This window comes from Alosa sapidissima, chromosome 18 (assembly GCF_018492685.1).
Source record: "Alosa sapidissima isolate fAloSap1 chromosome 18, fAloSap1.pri, whole genome shotgun sequence".
NCBI lineage: Eukaryota > Metazoa > Chordata > Actinopteri > Clupeiformes > Clupeidae > Alosa > Alosa sapidissima.
The window spans coordinates 3,441,354-3,455,009 of NC_055974.1; the positions used below are offsets into that span (position 1 = coordinate 3,441,354).

General features: G+C 46.8%; 1 protein-coding gene across 1 annotated transcript; it reads left to right on the top strand.

The window, feature by feature from the left end:
* Positions 1–3,341: 3,341 nt before the first annotated feature.
* si:dkey-185m8.2 (trichohyalin) lies at positions 3,342–13,048 on the top strand. The gene is made up of 3 exons (XM_042069103.1): positions 3,342–3,543; positions 4,784–5,563; positions 6,871–13,048. Exons 1-3 carry the CDS (start codon positions 3,507–3,509, stop codon positions 12,492–12,494), a joined length of 6,441 nt encoding a protein of 2,146 aa, XP_041925037.1. The 5' UTR covers positions 3,342–3,506; the 3' UTR covers positions 12,495–13,048.
* The last annotated feature ends 608 nt before the right edge of the window (positions 13,049–13,656 follow it).

A 13,656-nucleotide genomic window follows, 5' to 3' on the forward strand; every position in this document is an offset into this window, starting at 1 on the left:
CTGCCCTGCTTCCACTTATATACCGAAGGGGAACAGCAGTGTGTGTGTGTGTGTGTGTGTGTGTGTGTGTGTGTGTGTGTGTGTGTGTGTGTGTGTGTGTGTGTGTGTGTGTGTGTGTGTGTGAGAGAGAGAGAGATTTCTGTATTTGCTAGTATCTGTTTGTGCCTTAGTGTGTGTGTGTGTGTGTGTGTAGCTACTTGCAGAGACCAAATTTCCCTCACGGGATCAAAAGAGTATATACTTATACTTAAATATGAATCTTGGGATGACACAGTATAGCACAATTTGCCACTATTTTTGAAACATGTTCCATAGGTAACTAATACCGGTATTATATTCAAATAATTATTCATGTTGACATGAAGGACAGATGAACAGACAACATAGATCAACGTTAACTACAGTATATGGCTATAGTTTGTTTTTACTAAAACTACTTAGTACTACTACTATACTACTATACTATACACATACTCTCTCTCTCTCTCTTTCTAATAATATGTATATATATATATATACATATTATATTTATAACATGTGTTATGCGTGTGCATTGTTTATTATTTTCTATGTAGTCTGTATGTATGGTTGCATGGTTGAGTGCATGCTTTTGTGTGTGTGTGTGTGTGTGTGTGTGTGTGAGGGAGATAGAGATAGAGAGAGTTTGACTGTGAGTGACCTCATAAATGCCAGTGAGGAATGTGCCATCTTCATCAACCCAGTCTAAACAGTGTGTGTGTGTGTGAGAGAGAGAAAGAATGTGAAAGAAACAGAGAGAGAATCCAGGGTGTTTAATATAGATACATATGTATTGAAAATATATATAATATAATGGATATGAAAGCAGCTCACTGATTTTTTAAAGTTGCAGCATAATCACTTGAGCAATGTGACCAAGAACTTAAGAGGCCATGCACATACATGTGTGTGTGTGTGTGACTTGAGTGATGTGTTTAAGAGGAGATTTCACAAAGTTGTGTGTGGAGTATGATACAAGCCTGGAACAAATTATGAATGCATATTATACTGAGCCAAGAAGCCATGTTCCACACACACCTACTGTAGATAGCCTATGTTCCACACACACCGCCTAGAAACAGAGTTCTCACCTGTCTTGTGAAATAGTTAAGAGGGGAAAAAGAAAATCACTTTACATCAACCCCCGGCTCCCAAACCACCACACAACCCACCCCCAGGAGCCGATGAGTCATCGAAATGCGTTAACAGCTCCTGTGAGTTGAGAAACACACACACAGACACACACACACAAAGACACACACACACACACACACACAGGTTAGGACAGAACACTTTGTACCATTGCACATCAGACTGATGTTAACTCTGTCATCACCCTCTGCATTCAGAAATTGGCTAGCACACATGCACACACACACACACGCACGCTCGAACACATGCACACACACACACACACACACACACGCACGCACGCACGCACACACACACAAAGCATCTATATTGCTGTTCCAATTTATCAGTATGTTGTAGTAGCAAAGAATCTGTTCATCCTGTTGTAACAAAACATTGTGTTGTGTGTGTACTCATTAACCATAAACAAAAGTGGAATTTAAAACTAGAAAATGTAATTTCGAGGAAATTACCAGTGCATGAAAATATAAACATACTGTATATTAACATAAAATGCAAAACAAACTTTTATTTGGAAACAGTTGGCAGGAGTCATAGTTGATAACTGACAGTTGAAATGTCTGAACAGTTAAATAGTTGAGTAGTTTAAATAGTTAAATTATTTAATAATGAATTATTGTAGTGAGTGAGGACATTTATTTTGAAACAGTTGTGGGCAGGAAAGAGTTGAACAGAATCTGTAGTCTTAAGAGAGCCAGATTGTATGCCTAAAGCCTGAGACAGAGTATATAGTTTAAAAGTTAAATGTAGACAGTGTAATGGATGTTGATAGACAGAAAGTTGAATGGATGTTGATAGGCAGATTGTTTAATGGATGTTGGTGGATAGTTTAATGGGTGGATGAGTGAATGGTTTGTAGAGGATGAATGGATAGAAAGTTGGATTAAATGTGCCTTATATCCTTGTAGAATGGAGAGACACAGAGAGTTGGCCTAGTTAAGCAGAAAGCAGTTGATACAGGTGCAATCAGTTTAACTGGCCCTTTGACGGGTCCTAGTTGAGCAGCTGGAAGTTGATACAGGTCCAAATCAAGTTAATTAGTCCATTGTGATGTCATAGTGCTAATGTATTTGTTAATATCTCAAAAAGTATAAAGTTTACAAAAGTGAAAAATACATTCCTCAAGTGTCCTTTTCAAGACCTACGTTACAAAGTTTGAACAAAGTTTCTACGTTAAACGGTTGAAGCTGAATTAGACGCAGACATTTGGTGGGAAGAATAATAATAAGAAGAAGACTTCGGATAACAGAACAGTGCATTTTCATGCACTGTAATAATAATAATAATAAGAAGAAGAAGAAGAAGAAGAAGAAGAAGACTTCGGATAACAGAACAGTGCATTTTCATGCACTGTAATAAATGAATACATGAAGTGTACTATATGTAAGAAAGGCTCTACTGACCTATAGAGGGCAGTAACGAGGCACAGGTTTTTTGATGTGGCACTTATGTGATATGACTAGCTACTTGATATACAGTAAGATATACCAGGACACTCACTCTGTGTGTGTGTGTGTGTGTGTGTGTGTGCATGTGTATGAGAGGGAGAGAGAGAATAGAGAATATCAGTAGCATGTGTCATTGCGCTGTGTTTACATGTCTCCTCTCCGTTTGGTGTGATGATGGAGGTGGCCAGTGCAGTTTCCGAGCCTATCGCAACACCACACAGGCAACACCCGCCTCACTTCCTGCTTCACTCTGTGTGTGTGTGTGTGTGTGTGTGTGTGTGTGTGTGTGTGTGTGTGAATATGAATATGTGGGCATGAGCTTGTGTTCAGTTAAAAATGTTGTGTGTATGTGATATTTCATGTCATCTTGTGCATGTGCACATTTTTCTGCGTGCACAAGATGACATGAAATATCACATACTGTACACACAACATTTTTAACTGAACACAAGCTCATGCCCACATATTCATATTCACACACACACACACACACACACACAATGATGGAGGCACCCAGTTGCATGAGAAATCTTACACAGGATATTGTACTATGACAAATGTGCAACAGCACACCAATCATATGTGTGTGTGTGTGTGTGTGTGTGTGTGTGTGTGTGTGGCCTACTAGGCGTGCATGAGTAAGTGAAGGTCTCTGAAAACCACAGGTTGAAGTCACATGACCATCCAGCACTTCCACGTTCTGAGCTCCACGGCAGACAGGAAGTGGCGAAGCCTGCAGAGCTGCTGCCAACGCCGAGAAACAATCAGCAAACAGATAGCAGGGAGGAGCGATGACAGATTAAAGGTTAAAAGAGAGTGATAAGGAGAACCTTGACCCCCAGCAACGCAAAAGAGGAGAGGAAAAGAGGAAGAGGAGGAGGAGGAAAGATGGAGGGAAGTGTGCAGAGGAGTCCTAGCAGAGCCGGTGAGTTGCACAAAAACTGCTAACATCACCAATGAAAGAGAGAGAGAAAGCGCGTGCATGAGAGAGGTGGGGGCGGGGTAAGAGATGAACTGGTAGACTTTGTGAGAGAGATGAGAGTAAAATAGATTGAAATGGATTGTAAGAGAGGAAGATGTAGGAAAAAAGAGAGACAGAAAGGAAAGGGTGGAGGGTTAGAAAGAGACAGATGCGTAGAATCAAACGTAAAAGGGAAAGAGAAATCAAACATAAAGAGGGAAGGCAGGAAAGAGAGAAAGAGAAAGTACAGACTGCTGCTTTCCCCCGTGTGTGAGAATCATTGTTAGTAATCCCTCATTCAGGCCTTCCTCAACTTAAACAGATGTTTAAGTATTGGGATACTGGCAACATCAGAAAAGTTTACAAGTAAACTCCCATGCAGTTGCACCTATAGCTATATTACTGTCCTATAGGCAAATCATAATGTGTCTCCCTGTATGGATGAGAACAATATGTCTATAGAAATCAGAGGAACTTAATTCATTCTGTTAGCTTTGTCCTCCTCACAACTCAGTGAAAGACAACTAAATCACAAGTTTTAGTTATTGCTAGCTCATAAACACTGCGGGTGAGGATGTCATCTCTTGCCTATCCATTGCTATGTGTCATCAAATTTTCAAAGAGGGTCTCTGAAATTTAGGAGGCTTTCCTCCAAACAAAAATGTTTTGGTTCGACACTGTCTCCTGTTTGACTCCCATCACTCATAGTGTTTCCCTAAAAATGCCCCAAGTCAGCATGAAGGCCAGATAGCATGCACGCTATCCCCAGACTACTCTGGCTGAGTGTTGCGCTTGTGTGGATATGAAAGCGAACTCCTCTGCTTATCTTATCGAGCAGGGATCCAGTGGTTCCTCCTCTCTCTTTGTGTTGTGTTGATTAAAGACCCATCCTTGCCTTTTGAAGTTGTATGACGTCTAGACCTACATATGTGTGTCTGTGTGTGCCTGTCTGTTTATCTGTCTCTATGTCTTTGAAAATAGTAAGAATATGCAGTTGGAAATCCAAATAATTTTGTATGTGAATATCTGTGTATCTTCTCTCTACTACCCTTTCTCTACACTTGCTGTGACATACTGTATGATCACATGATTACTATCTACACACACACAGCTCAAGTGATTGCTCGTGTTTGTATTATTAGTAGTACCTACTATTATGTTCCTCCCTTGGACTTGGTCTTACCTATTTCACTTTCTCTTCTAGAACCGTCCAGCCCATCTGGACGATCGGCCCTCCCTGAGCTGCGAGTGATTCTGCTGGGCCGCCGAGGAGCAGGCAAAAGCTCCACGGGTAACACCATTCTAGGAGCAGCGAGGGGTTTCGAAGTGGACCGCTGGACCGAAGAATGCACCAAACAGAGAGGGGACATGATGGGCCGTCGCGTTCTGGTGGTGGACACCCCCGGTTGGGAGTGGTACTACTCGGCCAACGGCACGCCAGCCTGGGTCACCCGCGAGGCCATGCGCAGCATGTCACTGTGCCCTCCCGGCCCGCACGCCTTCCTGCTCATCCTGCGCTCGCGCGCCTCCGTCACGGGCGACTTCGTGCGCCAGGCCAAGCGCCACCTGGACATGCTGGGAGCCGACGACAGCGCCTGGCAGCGCACAATGCTGGTGGTCACCCGCGGCGATGAACAGGGCCCCACCGACATCTCCGGCGTGGAGACATCGCCGCGTGCCGAGAGGGAGGCCTTCCGCGAGCTCCTGCAGCGATGTGGGGGCAGGTGCCACGTGATGGAGAACCGGCGCCGGGTCTCGTCCCCCGGTAACGGCGGCGGTGACGACCGGCAGCAGGTGGCTGAGCTGCTGGTGAAGCTGGAGGAGATGGTGGCGGCGGCCGGCGGCGGTCACCTGGAGGCCCGGGCGGCGCCGCTGCTGCAGGGCCTGGAGGCCGAGGGCCGGCGGAGGGGCAGGGAGAGGAGGAAGAAGCAGCGGCAGATGGAGGCACAGGCCCAGAGGAGCTGCATCAGGGCGGCACTCAGCAGTGAGTAGACCACACGCCTGTGTGTGTGTGTGTGTGTGTGTGTGTGCGCATGTGTGTGTATGTGTGTGCATGTGTGTGTATGTGTTTGTGTTTGTGTGTGTGTGTGTATGTGTGTGCATGTGTGTGTATGTGTTTGTGTGTGTGTGTGTGTGTGTGTGCATGTGTGTGCATGTGTGTGTATGTGTTTGTGTGTGTGTGATGAATGCATAGGTTCAGAGGAGCTGCATCAGGGCGACGCCTGTGTGTGTGTGTGTTATGTGTAATGAATGCATAGGTTCAGAGGAGCTGCATCAGGTCAACACGTGTGTGCATGTGCGTGTGTGTGTGTGTGTGTGTGTGTATGTGTGTAATGAATGCATAAGTTCAGAGGAGCTGCAGCAGGGTGGCACTCAGCAATGAGTAGGCCGTGCATGTGTGTGTTTGAGTGATAGATAGATAGATAGATAGATAGATAGATAGATAGATAGATACTTTATTGATCCCCAGGGGAAATTCAAGGTCTCCGTAGCATACAGACAACACACACACATTCACTAACAGCAGAAAAACTAAAAAAATGTGCATCTGTGTGTTTGTGTGAGAGAGAGACAGAGACAAACAGGCTCAGGCATCTGAGAGAAACTGTATCAGAGCAGTGCTTAGCAGTGAGTAGACTCTTGGCCGTACTTATGAAAGGTGTTCAGTCTGCATTTTCTAGTCTATGTCTAAGCCTTAAACACTTGATAAACATTGCTAGTACTGTACATGACCAGTTGAACAGCAAACTGCATGTTGAACTGAATGATGAGCAGCACCTGTTTAACTGGCCAGGGATGTGATTCCCAAAAGCATAGTTGCTACAGTAACTAAGTTAGCAACTATGTTGGTTGCAATTTCCTATTGCCAATCAACTAAGTTGCTAACAGGTTAGCAACTATGCTTTTGGGAAACGCACCCCTGGTGGTTTAATCATCGGTGAAAGTGGAAACATTTACAGTAAACATCCCTGGGGGCTTGTTTTATGAGTGCCTAATACAGTTGTCTGGGCAGTTGATGTGAGTTGATGTGAAGATCGAATACAACAACTCAATCAGGCATTTTTACCAGGCCTTGTTTTGTATGACAAAGCCAGTCTAATAGAGTAAAGTAGTTAAATAGTTTCCATAACAGTTAGTTATATACTTAGATACAATCATATTGACTTATATCAGCAGTTAAATAATATTTTTAAATCTATTTTTAAAACCACCTATGTTGTATGTACAGTATAACCTCTCCATTGTGTAACTAAGGCCTTATGCCCCCCATCCCCTTCTTCATCCTTACAGGTGACCACCCCCCATCTGAGGACCAGGAGGACCGGCAGTTGTTCCCCAGGGGAGGCCGGCGTCTCCCCGAGCTCCGACTGCTCCTGCTGGGGGAGCGAGAGACGGGAAAGACCTCCGCTGCCAACACACTCCTGGGCCAAGCGCTCTTCCAGGCAGGCTCAGCCACAGAGGAGAGTGGCAGGGGCCAAGCTGATGTTGCGGGCCGCAAGCTGACCGTGGTAGACACCCCCGGCTGGGAGGGCGGACCTGAGGGGGGCACCCCGGAGAGGGTGAAGCGTGAGATCATTGCCGGGGTGGCACTGTGCCCACCAGGGCCCCACGCGGTGCTGGTGACGCTGCGGGTGGACGTGGTGGTAGGGGCAGCGGCGGCGTCATGCCTGCAGGAGCAGATGGCGTCGCTGGGTGAGGGCGTGTGGCGGCACGCCATGCTCCTCTTCACTCGTGGCGACAAGCTGCGCCCTGGTGTGACGGCCGAGCAGCACATCAACAGCGGCGGCCTGCACCTGCGGCAGCTAGTGGAGCGTTGCGGTAACCGTTACCATGTTCTTAGCAACGTTGCCCCTGCCTCGACAACAGCGACCGTACGACCGTCAAAGGAGGTGGCGGAACTGCTGGACAAGGTGGAGAGAATGGTGGCGGGCAATCGGTGCGAGGCCTTTTCACCACTCGTGCACGACATCCAGCAGCTGGGCCGCAGCAAGAACGAACGCTACCACCTGAGGCTGCGGGACCTGAACGATCGCCTGCAGCGGCAGGAGAAGGAGCTCAAGAGGCTCCGAGAGGGGGAGGTCAAGAGCCTCCGCTGGAGCATCCTCCGGAAGAGGGAGAAGGGGAAGCACAGCCCAAGAGGAGGGGGAGGAGAGGAGGAGTCTGGGAGGGAGAGCACCCCTGAAAAGGGAGGTGAGGACCAGAGAAGCCTGATAAGTGAGCTGGAGGACAGGATGACATGGCTGACGGAGGACAAGGAGAGAGAGATCCAGGACCTGACACTGGAGAACGACCGTCTGGCTGCCGAGTTGGAGCGCGTCTTCCGAGAAAAGCAGGAGGCGACCATGGAGGCGGAGGACAAGAGCCGGGAGGTGGACGAGCTGACGGAGAAGGTGGAGGAGCAGCAGGTGAAGACCATGGAGCTGGAGCAACAGAACCTGGCCCTGCAGCAGCAGAAACGACAAATGGAGTGCACATGGAAGACAGAGACGAAGGAGTGGGCTGCGAAGCTGGAGCAGGCACAGAGAGATGCGGACAACTTAAAGCTCAAATGCGATGAAGACGTCTCACAAGTGAGGATGGAGATGGAAAAGAGGTTGAAGGACAAAGAGAACGAGATGAAGAGGCAACTGCTAGAAAAAGAGAGGAAAATGGAAGAGATTGAACAGCAGAACGCAAAGAAGGAGATAGAGAGGGTGTCAAAGCAGAAGGAGTTGGATGCAAAACGAGAAGAAGAAATGACCAGACTGAAATACAGTATTCAGGAGAAGATGACAGAGCTGGCAAGGCTTGAGCAACTGAATCAGAGCAAAGAAAAGGAGATTGAGGGAGAGAGAAAGAGAAACACCGAGAGTCTAAAAAGGCACAAAGACATGGAAAATGTACTCCGCGAGAAAGAAGAGGAGATCTCTGGGCTGCATCGCTCGCACAAGGAGCAGAGCGCGAAAAGAGAAGCAGAAATGAAGAGAAAGGTGGATGAAAGAGACGGGCAGATCATTCTTTTGAAACGACTCAACCAAGAGAAAGAAAAAGAGGCAGAGCAATTGCAGAAAACAGTTAAACAAATCCAGAGAGACCTGAGTGACGCCAAGGCCGAGTTCCAGAGAAAAGAATCCGAGAATGGTCTGCTCGTCAAGAACATGGAAGAGGATCACAGAGCAAGGGAGGAGGCGCTGAAGGCAGAGATCGAAAGAACCAATAAGCAAAAGGAGAAGATGAAATCCCAGCACGAGCAGGAAACTAAACGGGCAGAGGCAGAGAAGGCGCTAGCCTTGGAGACGAAAGACGACACCATCAGACACCTGGAAGAGGAGAAGCGAGAGGCGGAGAAACATCTGGTGGAGGTGCGGCAACAGCTCAAAGAGAGCCAGAAGCGGTTGGAGGATCTGCAGGAGAGGAGGCAGGAGATGGAGGGAGAGATCCAGCAACTCCAGCAGAAGAGCGAGGACCTCCAGAGGGACCTCCAGACCCAGAGGGCCAACCACGAGAGGAGGCAGGTCGAGCTGGAGGACCTGCTGCAGCAGAGCCGAGAGACTGTGCGAGTCAAGGAGGCCCAGCACATGGAGGTGGTGCAGGAGCACCGGCATGAGGCCACGGAGCTGCGGCTGACCAACGAGACACAGCGCAGGGAGGCAGACAAGATGCGAGAGAGGATGGAGGGACAGGAGAGCCAGATGAAGGAGATGAAAGGATACTACGAGCAGAAGCTGGCCGAGAGGCAGGCTGAGCAGCATCTGCAAGAAACGGAGAGAGAGCAGGACCTGAGCAGAAGGGAGAGAGAGCTCAAGATGTCCGAACTTCAGGTCACAAATAAGATGAAGGAGCTGCAGAAGGAAAAAGAAGAGCTCAACCGACGAGAAGTGGAGCTGACGGAACAAGAAAATAACCTAAGAAAGAGAGAGGAAGACCTGGGGAAACAGGAGTGTGAGCTTGGACAACAGAAACAAAACATAGAGCATCTTCAAGAAAGTTATCAACTGAAAATCGAAGGCCTAAGGGAGAAAGAGCAAGAGATAAAAGAGAAAGAATCTCAACTACAAAAGCAAGAGGAAGAAATAAAACACCTAGAACAAAAAATGACTGGACGGGAACTCGGTGTTGAAAGCAAAGAGAGTCAGCTTGAAAAGAAAAGTGAGGAACTCGGCCTTAGAGAGAAAGACATGGAGAACTTCCATCTTACACTTAAGAAAATGGAGAGTGACCTGACGGAGAAAGACCAAGCACTGAAGGTTAAAGCCCAGGAACTGGAAAAGAGAGGGAATGAACTTGAAGCTGCAGAGGATAAGTTGGAAAAAGGTAATCAAGACCTAAAATCCAGATCAGAGCAGACACATCGAGACTTGGAGAGAGTTCGACAGGAATTAGAGAGGAAAAGAGAAGAAGCGGACAAAAGGGAGGAAGAACTAAGAAAGACAGATGAGGTGCTGACCAATGAGAAGCAAGAGATTGAGAACAGTAAACGTGAACTGATCTCTGCCAAAGAAGAGCTAGAGATGAATAGAACTGAACTGCTAAGACATGAAGAGGAGGTCAAGGAGGAATGCCTCAAGAGAGAAGGGAATCTGGAGAGAAGGGAGAATGAACAGGGCAAAAAAGAGCAAGCCCTGAAACAGCTGGAAGAAAAATGTGAAAACATTTCCCAGGAACTGGATGATAAGCATCAGGACCTTACTGAGAAAGGAAAGAGACTACAGGAAAAAGAACAACAGCTCTTAAGCCAGGAACATCGACTGAGTTGTGCAGAACAAGACCTTTCAGAAAAAGAAAAACAACTGGAGAATAAACTTCATGAATGTAGGATGAAAGAAGAGGATGTGGAAAAACAAGCTTTGATTCTGGAGAAAAAAGAAGCTGAACTTCAAGAGAAAGAACTCTACTTCAGAAATCAAGCGGATGAACTGGAGAACCAGAGGCTAAACATTGATAAAAAGGAAAGTGAACTTCAGAAAAGGGAACTAGAGCTCCAAGAAAGGGAAGAATCACTTGTGAGTAGGGAGAAGGAAATTGAAGGATGTCAAGTTGCACTAGAGAAGAGCTTACAAGAGCTGGAGAGCAAAAAAGAAGACATAGTGAGACAGGAGGGCCTCCGTGAGCATGAGCTTAACAACAAAGAATATGAACTAGAACAAAGAACCAATGAGCTAGAACATAGAGAACAGGAACTCTTTACAATTGAAGAAATTCTTAAAAGTAAGATGCAGGAGGTAAATGCAATGGCTAAGAGACTGGAGGAAGGCAGACAAGAACTAACAGACATCATTCAAAGAGAGGAGAATCTCGAGAAGAGAGTTGTTGACATTGAAAACAAAAAGATTGGCATACAGGAACAGCATCTACTGAAGAAAGAGGAAGATTTTGAGAAAAGAGAAAGTGAGGTGCAGAAACAGGAACTGGCACTGGTCTGCCAGGAGCAAAATCAGGCCAAGAGGTCACAAGACCTTGAAAGACAATTGCAAAACCTCGAGGAAAGGGGGCGGAGGATGACGGAAAAAGAACTAGAGCTACAAAACCTAGAAAAACAACTGAGCAGCAGAGAAGACCTCATCAGCATTAAAGAGAATGAAATGGACAAATATCAACATCTGGACAGGATGGAAGAAGTCCATAGACAAGGGCAGCTCAAACAGAAAAATGAGTTTGATGCAGGAACTGAAAGTATGAATGAATCACAGGAGAACCTTCTGAGGGTCAAACAGGAGCTGGAGAAGAGAAAAGTTGAGATTGACAGCAGAGAAAAGCACTTAGGAGACCAGGAGCAGAACATGAAAAAGAAGGTTCTGGAGTTAGAGCAGTGGGAGAAATACCTGTACAACACAGAACTCAGACTAGTGAGTAAGTCTAAGGCTCCTGGGGGCAGAGGATGGAGCAGGGACGCAGCAGAGCTAGAGAGGACAGAGCAAGAGCTGAGCCAAGCAGAAAAAACTCTGGACGATCTGCTGAATGAGAGGAGAGAGAGAAAAGAGAACGGAGGACTTGAGGAGAAGGACAGTGAGGAGGAGGAGGAGGAGGAGAGTATCAATAAAATGAATGGCACAGAGATGGAGAGAAGAGAAACTGAGCTCATCCACAAACTCACAGACATGAAAAATCGACTAGAGGAGCTCATCTCTGGCCCTGGAGGAGAGGTGGATGCCTGTAATGACCTGAGTGAGGAGACACAGCTGGACACGGAGAGACAGTTGGAGACTAGTCATGTGAGGCAGCCACAGGTCAACAGGACCAAGAGTCGTCCTGGAGCCACACTGGGAGTCAAGGTAAGGGCAAACAGCGAGGGAGAGGATGAAAGCGACAGTGACCATCACAATGAAGACTACCACCAATCTCACAGCTCTCTCAACATCACACCAGATCTTGTGCCCAGGGTCCCAGAGCTGAGGCTGGTGCTCCTAGGAGAGGCCTGGTCTTCACGGCACCCAGCTCGCCACATCTTCCTGGGCCAGGACTTGGACGACACCAGGGCGCCCTGGAAGGGGCAGGTGGCCGACAGGAAGGTCAGCCTTGTGGAACCTTCCGGTCTCAAGTGGCGCTCATGCAGGATCCCAACGGCAGCACAGCACCGGGACGTCCTGCAGAGCATCTCCCAGTCTCAGCCAGGCCCCCATGCGTTCCTCCTCATCATACCGGCCTACCTGTCCTTCACACGGGCATACCGGCACGCAGTGCAGGCCACGGTGGCAGCACTCGGGGATGAGGCCTGGAGGCACAGCCTGGTGGTGCTCACCTGGGGGGAGGCTCTGGGGGAGAGCCCCCAGCAGCACCTCCTCAGGAACAGGGACCTCCAGTGGCTAGTGGGGAGGTGTGGGGGCAGGTACCATGTTCTGGGCCATGGTAAGCAGAGAGACAAGCAGGTGGCAGAGCTGCTGGAGAAGATTGAGAGAATGGTAGCGAGGAATGGATACATGCAGCAGAGTGACTAGAGAGGAAGAGATCAGATGTGTGTGTGTGTGTGTGTGTGTGTGTGTGTGTGTGAGAGAGAGAGTGTGTTTGTGATTGTAACTAATAAGGTATTGATAATACTGTATCAAGGAACTAATTACTTTTGGGCTTCCTCTAAAACATATGCACAAACACAAACAATGCAGAGGTGTCATAATGTATCAAATAACCATATTCCATCTTCACGTATGCATGCATACAGTATATTCATACTCTGCTGCGCGTCGGGGTCCGGTTCGCCCTGTCGGGACTTATTTTCCCAATAATGACCGGCATTCTATACATTATCCCTTACAAATATGCATTCATAAATATATTACATTTGCAAATGTCCTATTTATAACAGTACTTAACCCCAATAATATCCAGTAAGGTAGAATGTTGTGTCTTTGAGCTGTGTGTGTGGTATTCAATATTGTGTGTATAGTGTTAAATTGTGACAAGGTTGTACCGTGTAGGCTACCATCACAAATATGTACTTCCAAAGTCAATGTAGACATCAATTTTTCATTCAATAAAGTTTGGTGTATGCCCATGTAGGCCTAAATGACGTCTTTTTTTACTTGGTAGGTTAAACCACAAATCTCCAATAAATGCAGATGGTGTTTCCCAGATTCGTCACAGGAGGGCAGCCTTGTATTGTAATTGATGTGTGCCTTGAATACATGGCTTTTTTCTATTAGTTTTAACGGACACACAACCTTACCACAACACAACCTTGTTTAGTGTGGCCCTAATGTTGTATACTAAATAGCAGAGGTGTAAAAGCTTCAGAGAGTAAAAGTCCTGCCACATGTTTGTTCCAACCATTCACTTCATCAACTGATTCTAATGAGCACAACTCTTTAGCCAGGTAAATCAGCTAATCAGTAAAATCACATGTGTTAAGCGCACAGGTAGAACCAATACATGGCAGGACTTTTACGTTTTGAAGCCGGACTTTTACATCTCTGCTAAGCCTAATTAGTTGACTACACAAAATACTTGCATCATTAATGTAATGTTTGGATAGGCCTATATGTGATCGTCGTATCGTAAAGGCTGAATCATCTGAAACATGGCAACCTGCAGTTTAGTGTCAAGTTCAGTGACCGGTGCCAATGGTCTCCTCCCGCACAGCTTAAAATGTATCATGAACTGCAC

Excerpts from the sequence above, each read along its gene's own strand:
- si:dkey-185m8.2 (XM_042069103.1), top strand. The coding sequence starts at position 3,507 with ATGGAGGGAAGTGTGCAGAGGAGTCCTAGCAGAGCCG. Across the intron at positions 3,544-4,783 it reads GAGGAGTCCTAGCAGAGCCG|AACCGTCCAGCCCATCTGGA; the intron begins GTGAGTTGCACA and ends TTTCTCTTCTAG. Across the intron at positions 5,564-6,870 it reads CATCAGGGCGGCACTCAGCA|GTGACCACCCCCCATCTGAG; the intron begins GTGAGTAGACCA and ends TCATCCTTACAG.